General features: G+C 42.9%; 1 protein-coding gene across 1 annotated transcript; it reads left to right on the top strand.

Annotated features, from left to right (window-relative positions):
• The first annotated feature begins 12,015 nt into the window (after positions 1–12,015).
• Positions 12,016–15,272, top strand: LOC141146075 (uncharacterized). Its single transcript, XM_073632834.1, has 3 exons — positions 12,016–12,531; positions 13,788–13,946; positions 14,027–15,272. The coding sequence occupies exons 1-3, from the start codon at positions 12,204–12,206 to the stop codon at positions 14,218–14,220; spliced, it is 681 nt and encodes a 226-aa protein (XP_073488935.1). The 5' UTR covers positions 12,016–12,203; the 3' UTR covers positions 14,221–15,272.
• The last annotated feature ends 8,580 nt before the right edge of the window (positions 15,273–23,852 follow it).

Raw genomic sequence — 23,852 nt, 5'->3', positions numbered from 1 at the left:
CTCCATCTGCTGTGTGTCTGCATATACTATTCCTGCTGCCATCCACTGCTTCAGCCATCCAGCCCAGCTCTGGTGACGCACTTGCCACACACCTCTGTGACCAACGGAAGATCTTGCAGGTACTCTTACCTCACCGTGCTCTCGCGGCCACTGTCAGAACTCCACTGGTTCTTGAGCCGGGCTGTACGAGAGGTCTCCCTCTACACGTCAGGCTCTGCCACAAGGTACGTGACAGATTTGCATAGGAGTCAGATGACCCTTTTTAAAAGGCTAGCCAGCCAATCTCTTGTAGGGTTCTGAGAACTCCTTTTGTATCCTTGACAGAGAAGGATTGGAACGAGAATTCAACCAGCGGACATGTATGCTACATAACATCTTGACCCATGTAAAAACAGAGCTACATCAAAGAAGACAGCTTTGGGAGTTAGAAATAGGCATCCCTTTGAGCAAACATAGTACTCATCTTAAAATTACATCTTCTGGAAGTGGAATTGCTGTCCCTACTCTTAGAGATGGTAAGGTTGATGTTGGCTAGCAGAACTTGTCTATTGTTGCTGGAGCAAAGGAATCCTCCTGGTACAATCAGAGGTTGTCTGAAGTTGTCTGAATGTTCAGCATGGCCCTAAGTGCTTGTCCTGATGGCCCAACCGTCTGAGACCAAAGCTGTACCCTCCTATCAGAAGAGGAGCAACCAGGTACCCATAAGAGATGAATGAGTGACACAATCTGAAAAAGACCAGTAAGCAACCTCTCCCCAGAAGTGGAGCTCTTTGCTGACTACTTGATAGAGGACTCTCTTTCTCTCTTCAATCCTTTCTGGACTCCAAGCCAGAACTGCAAGAGCAAACCTCTTTGGAGTTAGACACCGCCTCTAGAACTGCAGTCTTCTTTCATTCTGCAGATATTTACTCTGAGGCAGGAGGCCAGGCTAAACACAGCTCTTAGCTATCAAATCAAGCTAGCCCTTGAAGGGGACTGTTTAGACCCTCGCAATGCAGACAAGAGATTGTCCCACTTGTAGAATTATTCCTAGTTTTTTGCTATCAAATAAAGCCAGCCCTTGAAGAGGACAGTTTAACTCTTGCAATGCAGACCAGAATGTCCCACTTTTTGGTGAATGGTAGCCATACTCATTCACATAGGGGGGACGGGATCTTGGTGTCCCCTTGTTAAAGGGGGCTTCCAGATTCTGATAAGCACCCTGCCCGCAGACTCCCACAATTACGGGCTACAGTTGTGAGGGTGAGACCCTTGTCCCCATCAACATGGGGACAAGGTGTTTGAGGTGGGGGGGCAGAGCCCCCCTCTGCCCTAAAGCACAAACCCCCCCATGTTGAGGGCATGTGGCCTGGTATGGTTCAGGGGGGCGTTTGCTTGTCCCCCCCTTTAATGACCTGTCAGGCTGCATGCTTGGAGAAGTGTCTGGTATGGATTTTGGGGGCACCCCACACTGTTTTTTTGTTAAATTTTCCCCCTAAAAAACAATACCAGACCTGAAGGTGCTGGTATGGACTGAGGGGGGGGGGACCCCATGCCATTTTTTCTTCTTTTTTTCAATAGCCACCTCAATCCATTTTAAATGTGATTTGACTCGTTTTTTTTCTTTAGAAATTTCATTTTCGTGGCAGCATGTTCTATGTATGCTACAGATGCACCACTTTACATGCAGAATAAGGGGACCCCTAAGACACTATATTTAAAGGAATTTTTCTTTTTTATTGTTGTACTTTAAGCATCATTAACCACCTCATGCCTGCCGGCCGTCAAATGACGGCTAGGCAGCGTGGCTCTTGTTCTGGGAGGCCATCATATGACGTCCAATCAGAATGACCGCTCTTGCACACACGTGGGGGCGAGCATCGCGGTGAATGGGGTTCGGTGTGTCAGTCAGACCGATCTCGGTTAAGACCCTCTGACAGCCTTTGAAAGAGGCTCTTTACCACGTGATCAGCTGTGTCCAATCACGGCTGATCACGATGTAAGAAGGAAGAGCCATTGATAGTTTTTTCCTCACTCATCTGACAGACGCGAGTAGAGGAGAGCTGATTGTCTGCTCTCTTGACAGGGGGGTCTGTGCTGATTATTTATCAGCGCAGCCCCCCTCAGATGCCCCCCCAGGACCACCAGGATGCTGCCAGGACCACCAGGGAAATGCCAATCAGTGCCCAGGCAGCTGCCAAACAGTGCCCATCCCCAATGCCTGCCAGTGCCATCAGTGATGCCTATCAATGCCATCTATCAGTGCCACATATCAGTGCCCAGCAGTGCCGCCTATAAGTGCCCATCAGTCCCCAGCAGTGCCTCCTATCAGTGCCACCCATAAGTACCCATCAGAGCAGCCTTTTAGTTCCCATCAGTGTCACCTATCAGTGCCCATCAGTGCCCACCAGTGCCACCCATGAGTGCCCATCAGTGCCACCTATCAATGCCCATCAGTGCTGCATATCAGTGTCATCCATCAGTGCCGTCTACCAGTGCCCATCAGTGCCGCCTATCAGTGCCCACCGTCAGTGGCCATCAGTGCCACCTCATTGGTGCCACCTCATCGGTGCCACCTTATCAGTGCCCGTCAGTGCTGTCTTATCAGTGCCTATCAGTGAAGGAGAAAACGTACTTATTTACAAAATTTTATAACAGAAACAAAAGAAAAGCTTTTTTTGTCAAAATTTTTGGTCTTTTTTTATTTGTTTAGCAAAAAATAAAAACGCAGAGGTGATCAAATACCACCAAAAGAAAGCTCTATTTGTGGGAACAAAAGGATAAAAATTCAGTTTGGGTACAGTGTAGCATGAAAGCTGAAAATTGGCTTGGGCAGGAAGGGGGGGGGGTAAGTGCCTTGGTATTGGGGTGGTTAAAATCACCACTCCTGGAAAACAATTGTTTTTAAAAAAAAATTTGCATTGATACATGTCCCCCAGGGCAGTACTTGGACCCCCATACCCCTCTCATGGCCAATTACTTGTATATAAGCCTTCAAAATGGGCACTTTAGATTTTTCCTGTTCGGCTCCTATAGACTTCAATAGGGTCTGCCGTTTGGGTTAGAATGTTAGTGTTCGGACCATATCTACTAAGCCCAGAAAAAAAAGTAGGAAACTGCACCAAACTTTGATAAAATGCTTCGTAATAAAGGGTCCAGGCTCTCTGACTACACAATCGACGTTTGGGTGGAGTCCCCTGGACTGTTCCTGACGTGATTCCTTTGTATATACCCTTCTGATGACCCCTACTGGGACATATTCATCAAGCCTGTTTGACCCTTCTCAATAAAGGGTCCAGGCTCTCTGGTAAGAGTCCAGCCTATTGTGGTGGTGGCGGCATGTTTACTTGGTGAAGGGATTGGATAAATTTATCCACAGTTGAATATTGTAGTTCGCCATTTGACCATTATGATCCATTATTATTATCCAGCCGATGTAACATATATTGAATAATGCAATCCATATATATGTTTATCCCTATTATTATTTACAACGTATTTTTGTTGCCTATATAAGTGTAACCTGTAAAATGCTGCCAACCAATGCTGTTTCCCTTCAAATCGTGATAAATGTACAATATTCCCCTATAGTTTTTGCATCTGTGCACGACACCTGTGCTTTTATGCACAAATTAAATCATGATCTGGAGTTCGCCCGGCACACAAAGCCGCCTGAGCGATCCCAGCTCTTGGCGGCGCTGTGTGAGGATACAGTGTTGTTTACACTGTCCTCCACCTTGCGACCCCGGCGGGCATGCGCAGTCCGCCAGGGAAGCTAGACGTGTCGGCGGGTGTAGTGGGCGTGGCCACGCCTCACCGCGGATGCGTGTGCATGCGCGGTGAGTGCCTGGCGGCGCTTGCTCCACCCGTGGGGCCTGTCTCAGCGTGTCCGTCCCTCCCCCACCACTCTGAATCAGCTGTTGGACATCACACCAGCAGCTGATTGGTGAGGAGGGGTATAAATACACTGACACTGCTCACACCGAGCGTCCTTTGCTGTTTGCAGGACGCTGTCGGTCTGGGCTGATGTGTTATAAAGTAAGTGACCTAACAATACACCTATGCTTAAACCTCTGTACACCTAAATAATATACCTGTGCGTAAACCTCTGTACATCTATCATTTATATTTATACTTATACACCCACCATCTACATGCGGATTGCTCTGGTTAAAAGACACCAACCCTCAACTACACCTGGATTTCCTTGCTTTCCACCCCCCTCTTTCTTCTTCCCTTCCTCTTTTTTCCTCCCCCCCCTTTTCTTCCCTTTCCCCCCCTTCCGTTTCCTTCATCTTCCCCTTTTCCTCTTCTTTCTCTGCTTCCCTCTCTCTTCAACTTTTCTTTTTTATCCCTTTCTCTCTAGTGCTGATCTCTGTTTTTGTCTTCTTCTCCTTCCCCCTTTCTCCCCCCCCCCTCTTCCCCCCCCTCTTTTTTTTTTTTCTCCCCCCCCTTCTCCCCCCCCTTCTCTTTTTTCTCCCCCTCGTTTCCTCTTCTTTTTCCCCATATTAATACATATAAAATTCCTAAGTAGACATTTATAAGTATACCTTGAATCGTTATGACATTCACTCAGATAAATTACACAACTACTTACACGAGACCCCCATATTCCCTTTTCCCCTTTATGTTGTTATTTTCCAGCTATTCGAGTGACATTCAGTTTACATCAACCATCCTCGTTATTTCTCTTTGAATCCTCTACATTAGTTCAACCAGGTATGATGCACTTGCACCACTTATAAAAATCTCCTTTTTATTAACAAGTAGACCCGCTTTGGTTAGCTACTATATATACCTTCACATTTTTCAGGACCCGCATTTGGCCTCAGTGGAACTTCAGATCTAAATTCTTTCTACGCCCTATATATATGGGCCCCTCTTCCCACTATGAGGAAGTAAACTATTTATGTACATCTATATTTAGCTACCTCCATCTGCTACATACGGATTATTAACACTCAAATGACCCGGTTATACCACGATTGGGAAACACGCTGGACGGGCAGACAGTGTCAACGCCTTTGTTTTTAAATCTTTGTGGAATGCAAAACTAGTCTACATATATGCCAATGTAAGTGTAAATGCAAAGCTAACTTAAATTCATGTCCTTATGATCTGTTATGTACACATACTTACTATCTCTTTGTTAAATACAACATTTCTAATCTAGAAACCTTTGCTAAAGCTTACAACCACCCCTGAAGAAGGAGGCTAAAACAACTCCGAAACGCGTCGGGTGCAAGCACATTGGTATCATTAGTTGTAGTTGTACAATTGTATGAATAGCATTCCCTCTATTATTTGTTACAACGTTATTGATGTTTTTATGATATTTTTGTTATGAATAAATTTCTATTTATATACTTTACACTTCTCTATACGTCCTTCCATATGTGCCTTTAAAGTCCACTAGGGGAAATGCTCTTGCTCAAATTATGATCCATTATGATCCATTTGAGAGACTGATTTTTCTGGACTGTTTATTTATTTATCATTTTTTTCAGTATTTTTAATATCAATCACTGTAGTGCAACACACCTTTATTTTGTTTCTTGTTTTTTGTGGTAATATCTCACATTTGTGGTGCTGCTTTTATTCACACTGAATTATCTTTTTACATGCGCAGTATTATTTTTGTATTTATTTGATAAAATGCTGCAATGCACATCGACCACACAGAACGTAGTCATCTCCATACATTTTCATTTTGGTAATTCATTTAAATATTTATTTACTGTAAATGGAGTTACTTCCTAACAGATCGCATGGCACCTGGTCCCTTGTACTGACTTCAAGCCAAACATACTCATGTAACTTAGACCTCTTCCACAGGGCAATTGATGTATCTGCAGGTTGATCCGGATCCCAGAAGCAGTAACGCAGCTGCTAGATCTGTGTTGGGCACACTTAATGGCTACCCGCTATTAGCTGGGCTCCTTGACCAATGCAAACGTTCACCAATGGCAGAGCTCACCCTCCAGGCATCAATCCTCTGCATATGGGTGCCATAACACCACCACACTTATAGATGGGGACTCAGGGACCACTCAAGCCATCCTGAAATACATCTGGATACCACAGGAAGCTCCTGACATCCGCATAGCTGTTCCGCTTGAGACTCGGCCGCCAATACTTGCAAAAGGCAGGAAAACTTCATACAAAATGGTTCTATGAGTAAGGAGGACAAAAAGGAACGTGGCCTTGGGCTCAGCCTAAAAATTTATGGGAGTGGGGTCCTATGGGGTAGGAGCGAGGGCGGGGCTACCCAAGCAAATGCTGCCATGGAGTCTGTCAGAAAACTGGAATTTACACAGTTTTTACTTTTTTGACTGCCTATCACATTTCTTGAGGTGCTAAAATGCCAGAGCAGTACAAACTCCCCTCCCCCCTAATTACCCCATTTTATGGAACGTAGACACCCCAAGCTATTTGCTGAGAGGCATGTTGAGTCAATGGAAGATTTTATTGTGACAATTTTTTTTATATATACAAAGTTGTCACATAAATGATATATTGCTCACGCATACCATAGGTACTGTATATGTTGAATTATACCCCAAAATACATTCTGCTGCTTATTCTGACTATGGGGATACCACATGTGTGAAACTTCTTGAGAGCCTAACCGCATACTATTTATTACAGTTTTGGAGGTCCTGAAATGCCAAGTTAGCACACACCACATTTTCTGAGATGAGAAAAACAAACATTTTTTTTTACACAAGGTGTCACTTAAATGATATTTTAAATCAACAGTTAAAGTGAGGTAGGGTGGGACTTTGTATGTACCTTTGTATGGTTTGAATAGAGATATATACCACAAATTTAAAAAAGTGTATTTAAACTTTATTTTTCATCTATTTCTTAAGAACCTTTTACAGTTGTAAAAATACAGTTACTGTTAATTGGGTCCAGGACATGCTGATCCTGGTGTGATGAATAAAAAAATATGGCCTACGTGTTTCGCAAGAAACCCCGCTTCGTCAGGGCCTTAGAATAGCACGCGTACAATAAGCGTATTGCAGTAACCTAAGAATACAATATCGATAGAGTTATAAATCAATGTTAACAGATGTTGACATTCTTTATAAGAAACATATAATTTCCAAAACATTGACATTAAGAATTTATGAGATATTCACAATTGCCCAAACATTTTTATAATGAAATTGGTATAACAACTAATTTTCTATCGAGACAGAATTACGTACAGCTTTTTTGATATCCAGCAGTGTCTCATAGACCAGGGGCAAGCCAAGGAGGCTCAGAGTTTTTTCAGGTCATAAAACTATAAAATAGAAACGTATCTTTCAATTAGTTTGTCTTATCTATTTATTTACCTTCAAACTGTAAAACTTGACATGCTGATCCAGTGGGGAAGGAACCCTGGGGAGCCCGTGGGGATAACCTCCCTGTGCTCATTGGGGAAGCAGGGCACCCCCACCTCTGTGCAATTAAATGATATATTGCTCACTCATGCTATAGGTATATATGGAATTACACCCCAAAATACATTCTGCTGCTTCTCCTGAGTATGGGGATACCACATGTGTGAGACTTTTTGAGAGCCTAACCGCATACTACTTATTACAGTTTTGGAGGTCCTGAAATGCCAAGATAGCACACACCACCCCCCCTCCCCCAAATGATCCCATCTTGGAAAGTAGACACTCCAAGCTATTTTCTGAGATGACAAAAACAAACATTTTTTTTACACAAGGTGTAAAATACACTCTGCTGCTTCTCCTGAGTATGGGGATACCACATGTGTGAGACTTTTTGAGAGCCTAGCCATGCACGGGTGCCAAAAACCAATGACCACCTTCAGGTTTCCGAAGGGTGTAAATTGCTCATTTCACTTCCTCGCTACCTATAACAGTTTCGGAGGCCCTGAAATGCCAGCATAGTACAACTCCCCCCCCCCCACACACACACACCAATGACTCCTTTTTGAAAAGTGAATCCCCCCAAGGAATTTGATACGAAGCATATTGAGTATTTTGCAGATCTCATTTTTTTTGTCACAAGGTTTTGAAAACAAAAAAAAAAGGATCATTTGCGGTGTGTTTGAACTGTCCTTGCATTTTTTTGCCCAACATTAGAAGCTTATGCCACATATCACCCATTCTTCTAACTACTTGAAGACCAAGCCTTTTCTGACACTTTTGTTTACATGAAAAAATCATTCCTTTTGCTAGAAAATTACTTTGAATCCCCAACATTATATATATTTTTTAAGGCAGAGGCCCTAGAGAATAAATATGGTGGGTATTATAATCTTTTATGTCACACAGTCTTTGCGCAGCGTTTTTTCAACACAAAGTTCTTGAAGATTTTTTTAATTTTAATGTACAAAAACACAATATATTGCCAATTGTTTGTTATAATGTAAAAAATGATCTTACACTGGGGAAATAGATACCAAAGATGATATGTTTTGAAATTGTGCAATCCCGTGCAATGGTGACAAACTACGTACATTTTTAATATCCACAGGCGACACCTTAAAAGCCTTTACAGGTTACCACTTTAGATGTACACAAGAGGTCTAGTACTAGAATTACTGCCCTCGATCTGATGTCCAGGGTGATACTTCACATGCATGGTGTAATTGCTGTTTACATACCGATACGAGACCAATGCTTGCGTTCACATTTGCGCGTGAGCAGGGGGGGGGGTTCTTTAATTCATTTTTTTTAATTATTATTTATTTTGCTTTTTTATTTTATTATTACACTGTCACTTTCATTTTTATTTTAACACTTTTATTGTTATCACAGGGAATGTAAATGTCCCCTGTAATAGCAAAACGCAGTGACAGGTATTCTTTTCTGAGAAATCTGGGGTCTATTAGACTCTAGAGCTCTCCTCTGCCCTTAAAGCATCTGACCACACCAAGATCTGTGTGATGAGATGCTTTCCCAATTTAAAAATGGCACTGTTTATATCTGGCAAAACCAAAAGTGATAAAATGCTCCTAGCTTCAAGTTTTTTATGCCGCGTACAGACAAGCGGACTTTTCAGCATCAAAGGTCCAACGGTCTTTCCGACGGACTTTTGACATAGTTACGACGGACTTTCGAACAACCAGACTTGCCGACACACGAACGGACTAAAGTCCGTTCGAAAGTCCGTTGGTTTGAATGTGATGACGTACGAAGGGACTAGAATAAGGAAGTTCATAGCCAGTAGCCAATAGCTGCCCTTGCATCCTTTTTTGTCCATCGGACTAGCATACAGACGAACGGATTTTTCGACCGGAGTCCATCGGAAAGATTTGAAACATGTTCCAAATCTAAAGTCTGTCTGATTTTTGACAGAAAAAGTCCACTGAAGGTCCGATGAAGCCCACACACGGTCGGATTGTCCTTCGGACCAATCTGGTCAAAAAGTCCGGTCGTGTGTACATGGCTTTAGACAATAGAGATGATTGGAGCCTTTCTGAAAGCAGACCGCTGGCTGAAGAAAATGATACCAGGATGATGCCTGCACTTGCAGGCATCATCCTGGTATAATCACTCAAAGTCCAGCGATGTACCAGGACGCTGCTGGTCCTTGTTGGGCATATACACTATATCACCAAAAGTATTGGAACGCCTGCCTTTACACGCACATGAACTTTATTGACATCCCAGTCTAATGCCGCGTACACACGAGCGGACTTTACGGCGGACTTTGCCCGGCGGACTGGATTTCGTCGGACAATTCGATGTGTGTGGGCTCCAGCGGACTTTGTTTTCTCAAAAGTTGGACGGAATTAGATTTGAAACTTGTTTTAAATTTATCCGACGGACTCTTCTTTCTAGCGGACAAACCGATCGTCTGTGTGCTAGTCAGACGAACTCAAACTGACGCATGCTCTGAAGCAATTACAAGACGGAAGCGCTCGGTCTGGTAAAACTAGCCTTCGTCTTGAAGCTAGCACATTCCTCTTCTGTCGTCTTTTAATACAGCCTTTTTTTAGAATCGATAATGCGAGAGGAATGAAGTTGTTTTTCTGCTTTATATTCACACAGAGTTCTCACAAACTTCTTTCTTCATGATTTATCCTCCTGCCATGACTAATATAATATTTTGTAACAGCCAGATCTCCATAACTTTAAAATTTTAAAATAGATTTTTTTTTTTCTTTTACTTGCACAGGATTGGGTACTCTTTGCAAAGTCAAGCTTTTAAATAATTTCTGATGCTCTGGAGCAATTGCACTTGCAGAGGGCAACTGCCCTCTGCAAAGTGCACAGACTATTTGCTTTTCTCAAATCAACCCCATAGTCTTTTCGACCTGTACCTGCCTACTCCCAAACAAAATGGCGTTTTTTAATCAAAAGACATAGGCAAGAATGTAAGGTAAACCAAAATGTATGTATTTTATTCCCACAAAAATTAGGAAGGCAACACTGGACACACTTTTAGAATCTGGGAAGCCTTTCGTCCCCCAGGACACACATCAAGTTTGAGGACAAGAAAATAGGTATCTTGCGACTATAGGGAGCACAGGGAGCACAGTCAGACCAGACAGAAACCAGGCAATCACTTTCGACTCTTCTGTGGAGCCTTCCCTCCACGCTTCTCTGCAGCCTTCCCTCCACGCTTCTCTGCAGCCTTCCCTCCACGCTTCTCTGCAGCCTTCCCTCCACGCTTCTCTGCAGCCTTCCTCGGAGGTTGTGCCTCTGGTGGTGTACTTGGGGCAGGAGGAGGAGGAGGAGGAGGAGGAGGATTGGCTTCATCTGCTAGATAGGTTGTAGTAGTAAGCTCCCCTCTCAAGCCCTTCTGGTAAGCCTGGAAAATTAGACCCTCACAGAGGAGGCGTTGGCCCTTTTCCAACTCCAGTAATCTGCTGTCTATATAGGTGCCATACGCCTCCTCTGCATTGGGTGGTTTGCTCAGGATCCGGCTTGCTTCCCGTATGAGGTCTAGGGATTCCTGCTCTGTTGGTGTCATTCTACTGGGCCTTTTGTGGAGAATGCGGAGGGGAGGCACCTGACACTCTATGCGGCTTCTACTTGGCCCAGCCACAGCCTCCTCCTCTCTCCCACTGGGCAAGGCCTCCTCCTCTCTCCCACTGGGCAAGGCCTCCTCCTCTCTCCCACTGGGCAAGGCCTCCTCCTGGCTGAGGTCATCCTGTGTAAAAAAAGGGACATAGTTGTAATTTTCTGTTATGCAATCACACACAATTTTTAGCTCCTAACTTTCAAATATAATTACACAAAATAGTAAAGGCTATCTATTTGACCACACCATTATTTCAGATGATCAACAAGATCTGAGGTTACGTATATATTTGGCCACTACTGTCTAGTGATGTATCTACATATTACTCTTTGTGCAGAAGTGATTTTTTAGGAAGCACTTTCAAAATTAACACCTTAACATCATTAATAACATTTACACAATCCCCAAATCTAAAAAAAAAGTATACCTGGCTGAAGCTGGGCGCATCCACTTCATCAATGGTGAAAAGGCCCAGTTCATCCTGGGACTCCTCAGCTGGGGTGGAGGTGGATGGAAGGCTGGAGGGAAGAGTGGATGGAAGGCTGGAGGGAAGAGTGGAGGGAAGGCTGGAGGGAAGGGTGGGGGGAAGGGTGGAAAGTGATTGCCTGGCTTCGGTCTGCTCATCCAGGAATCGCAGTTTGTGGTAATACCACAACTTGGGTACATATACTTGGTCAGCTGCTGCCCCGGATCTGAGCGACTCCTGGATTTTTCTGTGTTCCCGCTTATACATGTTACGCAAGATACCTATTTTCCTGTCCACAAACTTGAGGTCTGCCTGGGGGAGTCGAGTCTTCACAAACTCTAAAAGTGTGCCCAGTGTTGCCTTCCTAACATCCCGATTATAATATAGGGGGTGTTTGACCTCCCACAGGTTTTTCTTGTCCTCATAGAGCTCAATAAAATGGCACAAAAATTCTTCCTCTTTAAAGGGATTCATTTTTTCTGGAAGACAAGACACAAGATCAAAACTTAAATGTCAGGCCCAAATCTCAGGATTAGTTTGTGTTGTAATCTAGGGGACACACACACACACACACACTCTTTAATCTTACCTTCGTTTGTGACGGTCGCTACTTCCGCACGGACATACGTAGGCCATCGTAATAGCTTGATATACACTGCGCATGTGTCATGCTCCGCCTGCGTCGCCCGCCCCTGACGTTCGTAAGTACGATTTGGCCCCGCCCCTTCACTCTTCGTTGCGCAGTGGGAGTAGATAGCAAAAGATGGCGGAGCGATTAAGTGAAAGTAGCGCGGAGGAAAGCCCGGAGCCCCAAACATCCACATCCCGGAGGAGATATAAGGCCACCAACATGTCTTTTGAAGAGATGGTGGAGATGGTGTCCATATTGAGAAGGGAGGACTACGATGGCAAAAAAGGACCGTACACACGACCCAATCTGAGAAAGGACAAAATAATGTCCTCAATTGTCACCGCTCTTGAAGGGAAATTTGGGACAAAACGTTCGAAAGAACAATTGCGGAAGCGGTGGTCTGACATAAAAAGTCGGGAGCCAGACCAATATTGGCGAATAAAGAAGCTGCTTAAAAAAAGTAAGTACTTGTGTTTTACTATTGAGATACAGAACTTGCATGCTGATCCTTATTTTTGGCGGTTTTTCTGCATCGTTCGTAAATACCGTTCTTTGGAATAGATATGATACTTTATAAAGTGACGTTATTTTTTCGCCAAATACGATGGGACAGTGTTGGACATACATTTATGGCTTGATAATTTGTCGAATTCCCACAATGAGTTGATGTGGTGTAGATGTGTTTGAAAATATAATGCTTCCTCAAAAATGATTCAGTGTAATGTAGGGACAGGACACAGCAGCTGTTTCCACATCTGGACTCACGAGCACTATAGTTAGTGGGAATGATTTAGCAGTCCCACTATTGTTCTTCGATTTTATTTATTTTTAAATTTACTTTTAATTTTATTCCGTACGTTTTTTGGCTCTGCGTAACTTCTGCATACTTTCAGCTATTAAAACCATTCAACTATTAAAATGTTCGTCTCTTTTAGCTGATGTGTGGTCTTTTTCAACTTTTTTACTACCATTTATACGTTTTTAAATATTAAGGTTTTTTTCACTTGTTTAAACATTGAATTCAATGGGAGCATGCTTGAAATCCTTAAATTCTTCTTCCGCTCCCAAAAGTTTCAGCTCCTTCATACTTTCACCTAGAGACACCAAACAAACTTTACAATGTTCAATAAATATTCAGCTATCTGGCTATATCCTTTCAGTTTGATATTTTTGTAATTTTTGGATAAAAAGCTTTTTGTTTAGAGGTCATTTCGTGAAATTTTAGACATTAATCAGAGTGTACTGTGTGTGTTTTGTTGCCATGGTTACCAAAGCTTCTGTTATACACAGGGGGGGAGGTGGCTGGAGCATCTCAGCTCTGATTACAGAGCCCGGGGGGAGGGGACAGACACACCATGTACTGATTTATAATCGAGGAATATGATGGGGCAGTTTTGATGGCGGTCATTTTAGCAATTTAGCTATTCAGCATTCCCACGCATTTTGCGCAGGAAATGCATTTTCTAGTGTACTATGTGACCATCACTAAATTTTTGAGGGGTAATACACATAGGAGATCATTGAGGTGTCAGCATCTGTGAAACTTGCCCGAAAATAAGCATTCTTTATAATTGTTGTTCATAGGTAATGTTCATCCTGTCAACAACATTTATTATGATGCAAAATTGGCAAAAAATCTTAACCAACGTTTTACTTTATTTATTAAAACCAAAAAGATCAGTGTGTTTTAACTATACCTTTTTTCAAATCTCATAGGGGAGAAAAGACTCAGACAACAGTCCAAGGATCTCAGGACCCCCCCAAGTCACCAGCCTGAGGCCGAACCTACCCCAAGCCCCAGCCCAAGACCACGCCCACCCGACGACCTTGAGGAAGGAGAGGTGGAGGAAGTGTGCGAGGTTTCAAGCCCACCAAGTGAGTGACTGACACCCCAGCTTGAGTTACTGTATTTTGGCGTGCATATTGTAAACCTTGTTTTTATTCACTCGTTTTAGGTGAGTTTCTGGTTGTGGAAGGCCAAGCGGCAGAGCACTTCACCACAGACAGTGCGCAAAGATTAATTGGCCAGATTATGCTGTGGAATGGCCACATAGATCAAATGCGTGAACAAATTCACAGCATGAAACTTCGCCTGGACTCCATGCAACAGGAAATGAAGAACATGATTGATGTTTTGGGCCGAATATAATCACGTTTGGCCTAAAAACATCAATCATGTTCTTCATTTCCTTGGGAAGTTTTTTTGTTATTAAAAATTTTTTTACAATTTTGGGGGTATAACCAAATTTACTATGTGTGATGCACACGGTGTGTCATCATGTGCTATCTTCCATCATGGGTTAGCAATGTACTTGTTTTGTGTTTGCAAACCCTTCATCCTGAAAAATCTTTGGTGGTGAGAGGAACCAAAAATGGGATTGCACACACAAAACACGTACATTGCTCTCCCATGATAGGAGATAGCACATGTTGACTTGACCCTTTAGTAAAGCTCAATTTTGAGCATCTTATAAATGACAAATTTCTGCAAGGGTGACATTACATGCACCGTTCTAGAAATATTGAACTTTGTAAGTTCATTTATTGTAAGTTTTGTTTCTAAAAACACTGTTGTGTATGTAAATCTTGTTAGATAAAGTTCTATATATTTGTGAAAAAATGGCTTGAATAATTTAGTAAAAGATAATTTTTTTACACAACGTAAAATATTTTTGAAAAAAAAAAAAGAACAAAAAAAAATAAAAAATATGGTAAAAAATGCACCTTTCAATGTGCACCAAGTAAAATTTTTTACCCTATACAATGTGTGTGGCTGTTTCTTGAAGTCAAAATTTGGGGTTTGTTTTTGTGGGCCTGATTAACTAAAGCTAAATGCACTTGACACTACTACAAGTGCACTAGGAGACAGACATAACTTAAAGGTAAACAACAATAAAAACAAGATATTTAGATAAACCAATTTTCTTTTTTCTTTTTTAAACAAACTTACAGCTGTTGCTGAATAGCAATGGCCCCCCGACCATTAAAATAATTCACATAACGGTCACGCACTTGACGTGCGGTTCGGGGGGCCAAGCCAATACGGCCAATTTCTAGGCCTGTGAAAGTGCTAGCCTCTTCCAGTCTGGCCTCAGGCCCAACAGAGGATAGATATGTAGCTGAATGTCTCCTTAAAAAGTTATGTAAAATGCAGCAAGCAAGGATGACGTGGTTGATTTTATAGTCCGCCAAATTAATAGCCGTAAGGAAGATATGGAACCGGCTGGCCAGAATACCAAAGGCATTCTCCACAACCCTTCTTGCTCTGGCCAGCCGATAATTAAATACCCTCCTCTCAGGGGTGAGTGTCCTTTGGGGGAACGGCCTCATCAAGTTCTCACAGAGAGCAAATGCTTCATCAGCAATAAAAACTGAGGGGAGTCCATCCACATTATCGTCATCAGGTGGCAATTCCAGGCCACCGGTCTGGAGACGATGGCACAGCTCGGTCTGTGCAAAGACTCCTCCGTCAGACATCCGGCCGTTCTTACCCACATCCACAAACATAAACTCCAAATGTGCCGAGACCACCGCCATCAAAACTACACTATGGAACCCCTTGTAGTTAAAGAAATAAGACCCCGAATGCGGTGGTGGCACAATCCGGACGTGCTTCCCGTCAATCGCCCCTACACAGTTGGGAAAGTCCCAACGGTCAGCGAACTGGGAGGCCACAGTCTGCCATTCCTGTGGACTTGAAGGAAACTGTGGAGTGCAAAAAAAAATAAGATAAGGACTTTTTTTTTGTATATCAGATTACACCAAAACATTAGTAAACAACAGCAGTCAAATATTATAAATATGTGTGTTTGTAATTGAAATGTGGAAAAACATAAGGCACACTTATAAGATTACTCACCCCCTATGATGGCCCATTGATACATTTGAATGTGGGGGGAGGGGTTCTAATTAGGTTAACAAACACACCTGACTGGCTCAAACATTTGTGGGGTGGGGGTTCTAATTAGGTTAACAAACACACCTGACTGGCTCAAACATTTGTGGGGTGGGGGTTCTAATTAGGTTAACAAACACACCTGACTGGCTCAAACATTTGTGGGGTGGGGGAGGGGTTCTAATTAGGTTAACAAACACACCTGACTGGCTCAAACATTTGTGGGGTGGGGGAGGGGTTCTAATTAGGTTAACAAACACACCTGACTGGCTCAAACATTTGTGGGGTGGGGGTTCTAATTAGGTTAACAAACACACCTGACTGGCTCAAACATTTGTGGGGTGGGGGAGGGGCAAACAAGACAATGGAGCAGACAATATACATTGTTCAATGGACTATAGGCTAGAGAAAAAAATGGACCCAGCATTGCATGGTGGGGAGGTTAATGAAAGAAATTATGCATGTAGGGCAATAAATTATTAAAATAGGCATGCACGAAGATAAAGGGGACATTCACAGCAGATTGAAAGCATGGCAATTAGGTAAAGAGGACAGTTCTACAATACATCTAAAAACAGTTAATACATATCATGTAATGTTAAAGGATAAAACTTACCTTCATATATTCCTTCTACAGGACCTGAATAATAGCAGAATAGGTCTCTGGGATTATGATCCCCAGAGCCTGGGGGGAGATGCCTGTCGAGAACTTTAAGTCCTGAAGACTTCTCCCTGTCGCCAAGTAACGTAACGTGGCAACTAGCCTCTGCTCCGCACTGATGGCTTGCCTCATGCAGGTATCCTGCCTGCTGATATAGGGGGTCAGCATAGCCAGCAGACGCTCAAAGACGGGGTCCGTCATCCTGAGAAAATTCCTGAAATCCTCAGGATTATTCTCACGGAGCTCACGGAGCAAAGGCATTGGCGCAACCAATTCTTGGTCCATGAACTCCTCCTCACCCTGTTCATGGACTGGACTCGGGTCAAAGTATTAACCCCAACACCAAGTCCCCACACAGCACGAACTCGAGAACGAGAACGTCCACTCGACATGGCTTCAAAACGGTCAGCTGCTCAAACAAACAAACTTATAACAAACGCACTGAAGAACAGCAAGGCCTATGAAGAACGACCTGAAAATCAGGAACGAGCGGACCAGAACGGCCTGCAAGGCAGGTTACGAACTGACCAACACGCACTGAAAAGCAGATACAAACCTCACAAGCACAAACTGAACCGCAGAAAACGAACGAAATAAGCTGAAGTGTGAAAAGCGCGAATCGTCTCTAACCAAACTTCTACTAACAAGAGATAAACACGAGATTAGCAGAAGGAGCCCAAAGGGTGCCGGAGTGGGGCTTGGACTTCCTTTTTCTAGTCCCGTCGTACGTGCTATACGTCACCGCGTTCAAAACCAGCGGACTTTTGCAATGAGCGTGTGTGGCCAAGTCCGTCCGTTTTTAAGTCCGGCTCAAGGAGCCAACAAAGTCCGACGAAAAGTCCGCCGGGCAAAGTCCGCCGTAAAGTCCGCTCGTGTGTACGCGGCATTAGGCTTCATGTACTCTGCTGCTGGTAAAGAACATTTAGGAGCAGTTGGGCATTTTTTTCAGCTGCCCCTGAACTCTCCTCTATGTTATCTTATCGGTGCATGTACACAGGCAGTTAAGTTTAGAATCATTTTTTTGGAATGCAAAAAAATGCATTCAGGACGGACCTTCAGAGGCATTTAAAACGTCAAATGCTTGTAACAGCTTGTACTCGCGTTTAGCCACTGTTCATTTACAGGCGTTTTTAATGGAGATACATTTTTGACTATTTGAAAAAAAAAAAAATTTTTTTTTTAAAACCTTCCTAAACGCAAACGCGGCTGAACGAGGCTAAACACGGCATGTAAACACAGCAAAACGGATGTTTTTAAACGTCGTTTACTATCTGTCAAGTTAAATCCTTCAGGGGAGGTTTTAAAAAGTCCCATGTACATTAAGCCTTATGCCCTGTACACACGGTCGGACTTTACGATGGAAAATGTGCGATTGGAGCTTGCTGTCAGAAATTCCGACCGTGTGTGGGCTCCATCTGACTTTTTCCATCAGAATTTCTGACACACAAAGTTTGAGAGCTGGCTCTAAAATTTTCCAACAACAAAATCCGTTTGTGTAAATTCTGAGTGTGTAGACAATTCCAGCACACAAAGTGCCACGCATGCTCAGAATCAAGCAGAAGAGCAGCACTGGCTATAGAACGTCATTTTTCTCGGCTTGTCGTACGTGTTGTATGTCACCGCATTCTTGACGTTCGGAATTTCTGACCAACATGTGTATAGGGCATTAGTCCGTAGGGTTCAAATATTAACCCCTTCCCGCCGACCGTACGCAGATATGCGTACTCGGCTTTCCGGGGTTATACCGGGATGATGCCCGCAGCTGCAGGCATCATCCCGGTACTGTTGTTTACAGCGGGCGATCGGCTACCCGTGTATAACAACCAATGCGGCTAAAAGCCACTCGGCTGTTATACCGGAGGAGCGGGAGGGGACATCCCCCCCTCCTGCCGCCTCCCGCCGCTGTTACCGGGCCTCCCGTGTAATCGGTGGCCCGGTGTCCATTCGGCTGCCTTCGGCGGCTGGGGGCGGGCTGGAACGAAGCTGTGAGCGGCTTCGTTCCAGCCTTCTCGTTGTAAACGCGGAAGCGACGTCATGACGTCACTTCCCGTTTACTCGGCTGCCGATGGCGCCGAATTTAAAAAAGTACACAGTATTCAGAATCGCCGTTTTCAGCGATCTGAATACTTTGAAGTGTAAAGGAGGGATGGGGGTTCTTTTAGACCCCCCATCCCTCCATAAAGAGTACCTGTCACCACCTATTACTGTCACAAGGGATGTTTACATTGCTTGTGACAGCAATAAAAGTAAAAAAAAAAAAAAAAATTTTTTAAACACAATTTATAAAGTACAAAAATAAATAAAATTAAAAAAAAAAAAAAATTTTTAAAGTGCCCCTATCGCCGCGAGCTCGCGCAGCGAAGAAAACACATACGGAAGTCGCGCCCGCATATGTAAACGGTGTTCAAACCACACATGTGAGGTATCGCCGCGATCGTCAGAGCGAGAGCAATAATTCTAGCCCTAGACCTCCTCTGTAGCTCAAACCTGGTAACCGTAAAATTTTTTTAAAGTGTCACCTATGGAAATTCATAGGTACCGTAGTTCGTCGCCATTCCACGAGTGCGTGCAATTATAAAGGGTGACATGTTTGGTATCTTTTTACTTGGCGTAACATCATCTTTCACATTATACAAAAAAATTGGGGTAACTTTACTGTTTGGATTTTTTAAAATTCATGAAAGTGTCACTTTTCCAAAAATTTGCGTTTAAAACACCGCTGCACAAATACTGTGTGATAAAAAATATTGCAACAATCGCCATTTTATTCTCTAGATTCTCAGCTAAAAAAATATATAATGTTTGGGGGTTCTAAGTAATTTTCTAGCAAAAAATACGGATTTTAACTTGTAAACACCAAATTTCAAAAATAGGCTTAGTCATGAAAGGGTTAAGTTGGCCCACCCTTTGCAGCTATAACAGCTGCAACTCTTCTGGGAAGGGTATCCACAAGGTTTAGCAGTGTGTCTATGGGAATGTTTGACCTCTCTTCCAGATGTGCATTTGTGAGGTCAGGCACTGAAATTAACAAGGCCTGGCCCGCAGTCTCTGCTCTAATTCATCCCAAAGGTGTTCTATCGGGTTGAGGTCAGGAACTGTGCAGGCCAGTCAAGTTCTTCCACCCCCAAACTCGCTCATCCATTTCTTTATGGACCTTGTTTGTCCACTGGTGTGCAGCCATGTTGGAACAGGAAGGGGCCATCCCCAAACTGTTCCCATAAAGTTGGGAGCATGAAATTGTCCAAAATGTCTTGGTATGCTGATGCCATATCAGTGCTGCAGCTAAATAGCGTTCTGTTAACAACGGTTAACAATAAAACAGACAAAAACAGAAAAATAATTGGGACTTTTCAAGTGCTGAAACCTCCTCTTGCTATAATACTCCATACACAATTATAAATTTAAAAAGTAAATTTTATTGTACAATTTATTAAAAATGTGTCTAATATTAAAATTAGTCACCCCTTTAAAAACAAGAAAATTCCTCACAACTCATGGGCCAGCACAAAGGTATTTAGTAATAAAAGAGACCACACATCATTAATCAATTTAAACATATTTATTTATTTATTTGGAATTATAAGGCCATGGTGTTATCCATGGGGGGGCAAACTTGAACATTATAAATTTAAATAATTATAAAGCCATCTTGGCTAAAATACATTTAAACAAAATTAAGCGGTGTCCATCCAGTCAATGCTGGATGACTACTCCCCCATTTGGACAACATCATAACTTGCTGAAGTTAGGGAGGGCAGGTGGGGTTGTGGTCTGGTCAAAAACGGTCAGTGAGACCCCAGCTCCAGCTCCTTTTATTGGCTCCCTCCGTGTGGGCTTTCCAACTGCCAAATTTGACCAATCAGCTGCTGGACTTACCTACCAATCAAATGGCTGTTGCTGCCCTGGGATACTGCAGCATCCAATGGCAACCTGTAGAAATAAAACAGGGAAAGAGAACTGCAGATTCCCCTTTGAGCTATCCCATGGTGGTCTAGCATGTTGCTATGACCTTTCATTAGAATACCAAGATCCCCCTGAAGATAGTAATTCCTCCCCCAGAAAGTGTAAATATGACACTTATAAATTTGAGATCACCCTGTATTTGTACAAAACACTTAGTTTGTTCTAAGAGGGAGAAAAAAACACACAACCTGTTTCGCCTTGTCTGCTTCTTCAGGGGATTTGGAGAGGGGGGGTGATAGAATGAGATTGAGTGAGTACACATTAATCTTAAGAGGGCCAAAAAGGCATTCTGCATTTCTCCATGAGCAGTTAGACACAATATGGGCACACAATGGTGCGTACCAGATGGACCCACTAGCCAAAAGGAGCCCCACCTGGGGTTCACAGACTCGGTCTAAAGCATAGGAATAGACATCTCAGGTTATTGAGTCCCAGTATAGAAGCAGAAGGCACTAGAACACTTATTTAAGATATAAAGATATATCAGTGGTGGTATATAGAATCAATACACATATAGTGCAGCGCTATCAGAAAATTAGCACAAATTACATGATCTCAAAAAATGTATAAAAAACATTGTGACAATAAATGTGATAATAAGATATTCAGAAAAATATAGGAAATAGAAATGGGACTTTAGATGAAACATGTCATTGTGGGTCGTAATAATATGTTTGAATGAATAAAGTACATTTTAATTTGATTTGATGTCATTAACCCCATGATTTTTAGAGGATATAAAAAATATAATACAGATTTAATCATAAAAGAATAATATATGTAGCGCTGGTAGATTTTTCAATCTACCGCCTTTATGTAAATTTAGTGGGTCATCTGTTCTGTACATAGTTCAGATTTAATCTATGGCTAAATTAGCTTCTGTTCCAACCTTGGTTGTGTTGCGTGCAGTTCCACTCCATCGCCAGTAGATGTCGGTGTCTCTACAGACCGGAGCTGGAAAGCAACAGACTGAGGTGTATTGAGTGCTCTTCTTTCTCAGAAGTAACTCGGCAGAGGTTGTCCCCTGCGGTGCATTCTGGGAGGGGGTATTTAAGGGACAGACGCCATATTTCTGGGTCTTTTCGTTCCACCTGCTGGCCCTCCTGGCCGACAGGTATGTGTTAGGAGTCCTACCTCGTGGTCCTCCAGCCCGGAGGACTGCGATGCTACAGCGTGTGGGTGGGCCCAGAAGTCTGTCTGGGGCCTACTACAACTGCTGCAGAGATGGTCCTGTGCTGTCTGTCCTGCGGGAAGAAGCTGGACAATTGAGAAGAATCCAGGGGAGGACCAGTCATGGAAGGATCATGCGGAGCGCTGGTCTGGAGAGGGGCCTGGTGACTCAATTGGAGGACGCATCTCAAGTTAACCTACCACATAGTACTGCCGGTCGGCTTAAAGGTTCTGGTACTGTGTTGCTATTCACTGAAAACTACTACATCCTGTGGCAGAGGATCGTACAGTTTTGTTCTACTCAAGTCTGTGGCAGAGACTTTCTGTTCGTGCTGCGCACCGGCTGCTAGGTTAGTGAGAGAGACCTATCCGGGCGGGCAAAGATTTAATCCTGAACTGAAGATACATTCATCCCTGAGATTTCAATTCCTTAGTGCTACACCAAGAAAAGGTATTTGAACTTCCTTGCAACTCTTCTTCTATCTCTTTCCTGCTACTTCTTCCAGTTATCTCCCATTAAAGCATTGGAAAAGTACTAAAGTGACTGGTGCCTACATTGTTAGATGATAAGTTCAACGTGGACTCTAAATCTGGTATTGGTGAAACTACAGGTAAAAAGGTGACGGAAACAGCCCGCTTTAAATCAGCAGCTCCACCGTGAGTTATTGCTACATGTATAATTTGTAATAATAATGAATTTAACCCCTTGCCGACCAGCCGTCGTCATTATACTGCGGCAGGTCGGCACGTTCCCACGAGCCGTCGTAGCTATACATTGGCTCCTTTAAGCAGGAGCTGCCGATGCTCGTGGCCGATGGCCGCGATGACCGCTGGCCACAAGAGGCAGAGCAGGGATGTGTGTGTGTAAACACACACACACATCCCTGTTCTGTTCTGTGAGGAGAGAGAGATTGTGAGTTTTTAATAGCTAGGAACCACGATCTGTCATCCCCTCTAGTCAGTCCCCTCCCCCTACAGTTAGAACACACAGTCAGGGAACACAATTAAGCCCTTGATCGATCCCTAGTGTTAACCCCTTCCCTGCCAGTGACATTTATACAGTAATCAGTGCATTTTTATAGCACTGATCTCTGTATATTTGTCAATTGTTCCAAAAATGTGTCAAAAGTGTTCGATGTGTCCGCCATAATGTCGCAGTCATGAGAAAAACCTCAGATCGCCACCATTATTAGTAAAAATAAATAAATAATAAAAATGCCATAAATCTATCCCCTATTTTGTAGACACTATAACTTTTGCGCAAACCAATCAATATATGCTTATTGCAATTTTTATTACCAAAAATATGTAGAAGAATACATATCAGCCTAAACTGAGAAAAAATATTGCTTTTTTTGAAAAAAAATTGGGGATATTTATTATAGCAAAAAGTACAAAATATTGTGTTTTTTTTCAAAATTGTTTTTTTTTTGTTTATAGCGCACAAAATAAAAACCACAGAAATGATCAAATACCACCAAATGAAAGCTCTATTTGTGGGAAAAAGAGTGCCTCAATTTTGTTTGGGTACAGCATCACACAACCGCGCAATTGTCAGTTAAAGCGATACAGTGCTGTATCGCAAAAAAATACTCTGGTCATTGAGCGGCCAAATCTTCCTGGGCTGAAGTGGATAATGCAAACAAATCAATGGACATGATTAAAACAATTCCTATAAAGAAATACATAAATCAATAAATTTACAAATCAAAAATACATAATATGATACAGATACAGACAAGAAAGAGCAATATTGATGGAATTCATAATCAAAACAAGCTTTAGCTAGGCACCCTTAGTTGAAGACCAGACGCGTTTCTTGGCTTCCTGCCAATCATCAGGGGTAAGATGCACATGTTTTACTAAATAATATTAAGGTAACTAATAATAAATAGAACCTTCTAATGAAAATAAATTATCAGAAACAACCACTTACTAAAAAATACTCACAGAAAGAAACCCGCAAGTTATGCGCAATTCCAGCAATGGGATTGAATGGTGGTCTGTAACAAACTGTTTTACCCGGGGTTGAGGCAGGGTAATACCCACCCCACCGAAAAGTCAGAGAAAGGGCCAGGGGAGACGACAGCCA

The sequence above is a fragment of the Aquarana catesbeiana genome, linkage group LG05 (genome assembly GCF_042186555.1).
Source record: "Aquarana catesbeiana isolate 2022-GZ linkage group LG05, ASM4218655v1, whole genome shotgun sequence".
Lineage (NCBI taxonomy): Eukaryota > Metazoa > Chordata > Amphibia > Anura > Ranidae > Aquarana > Aquarana catesbeiana.
This window is presented reverse-complemented; position numbering and strand designations above follow the sequence as displayed.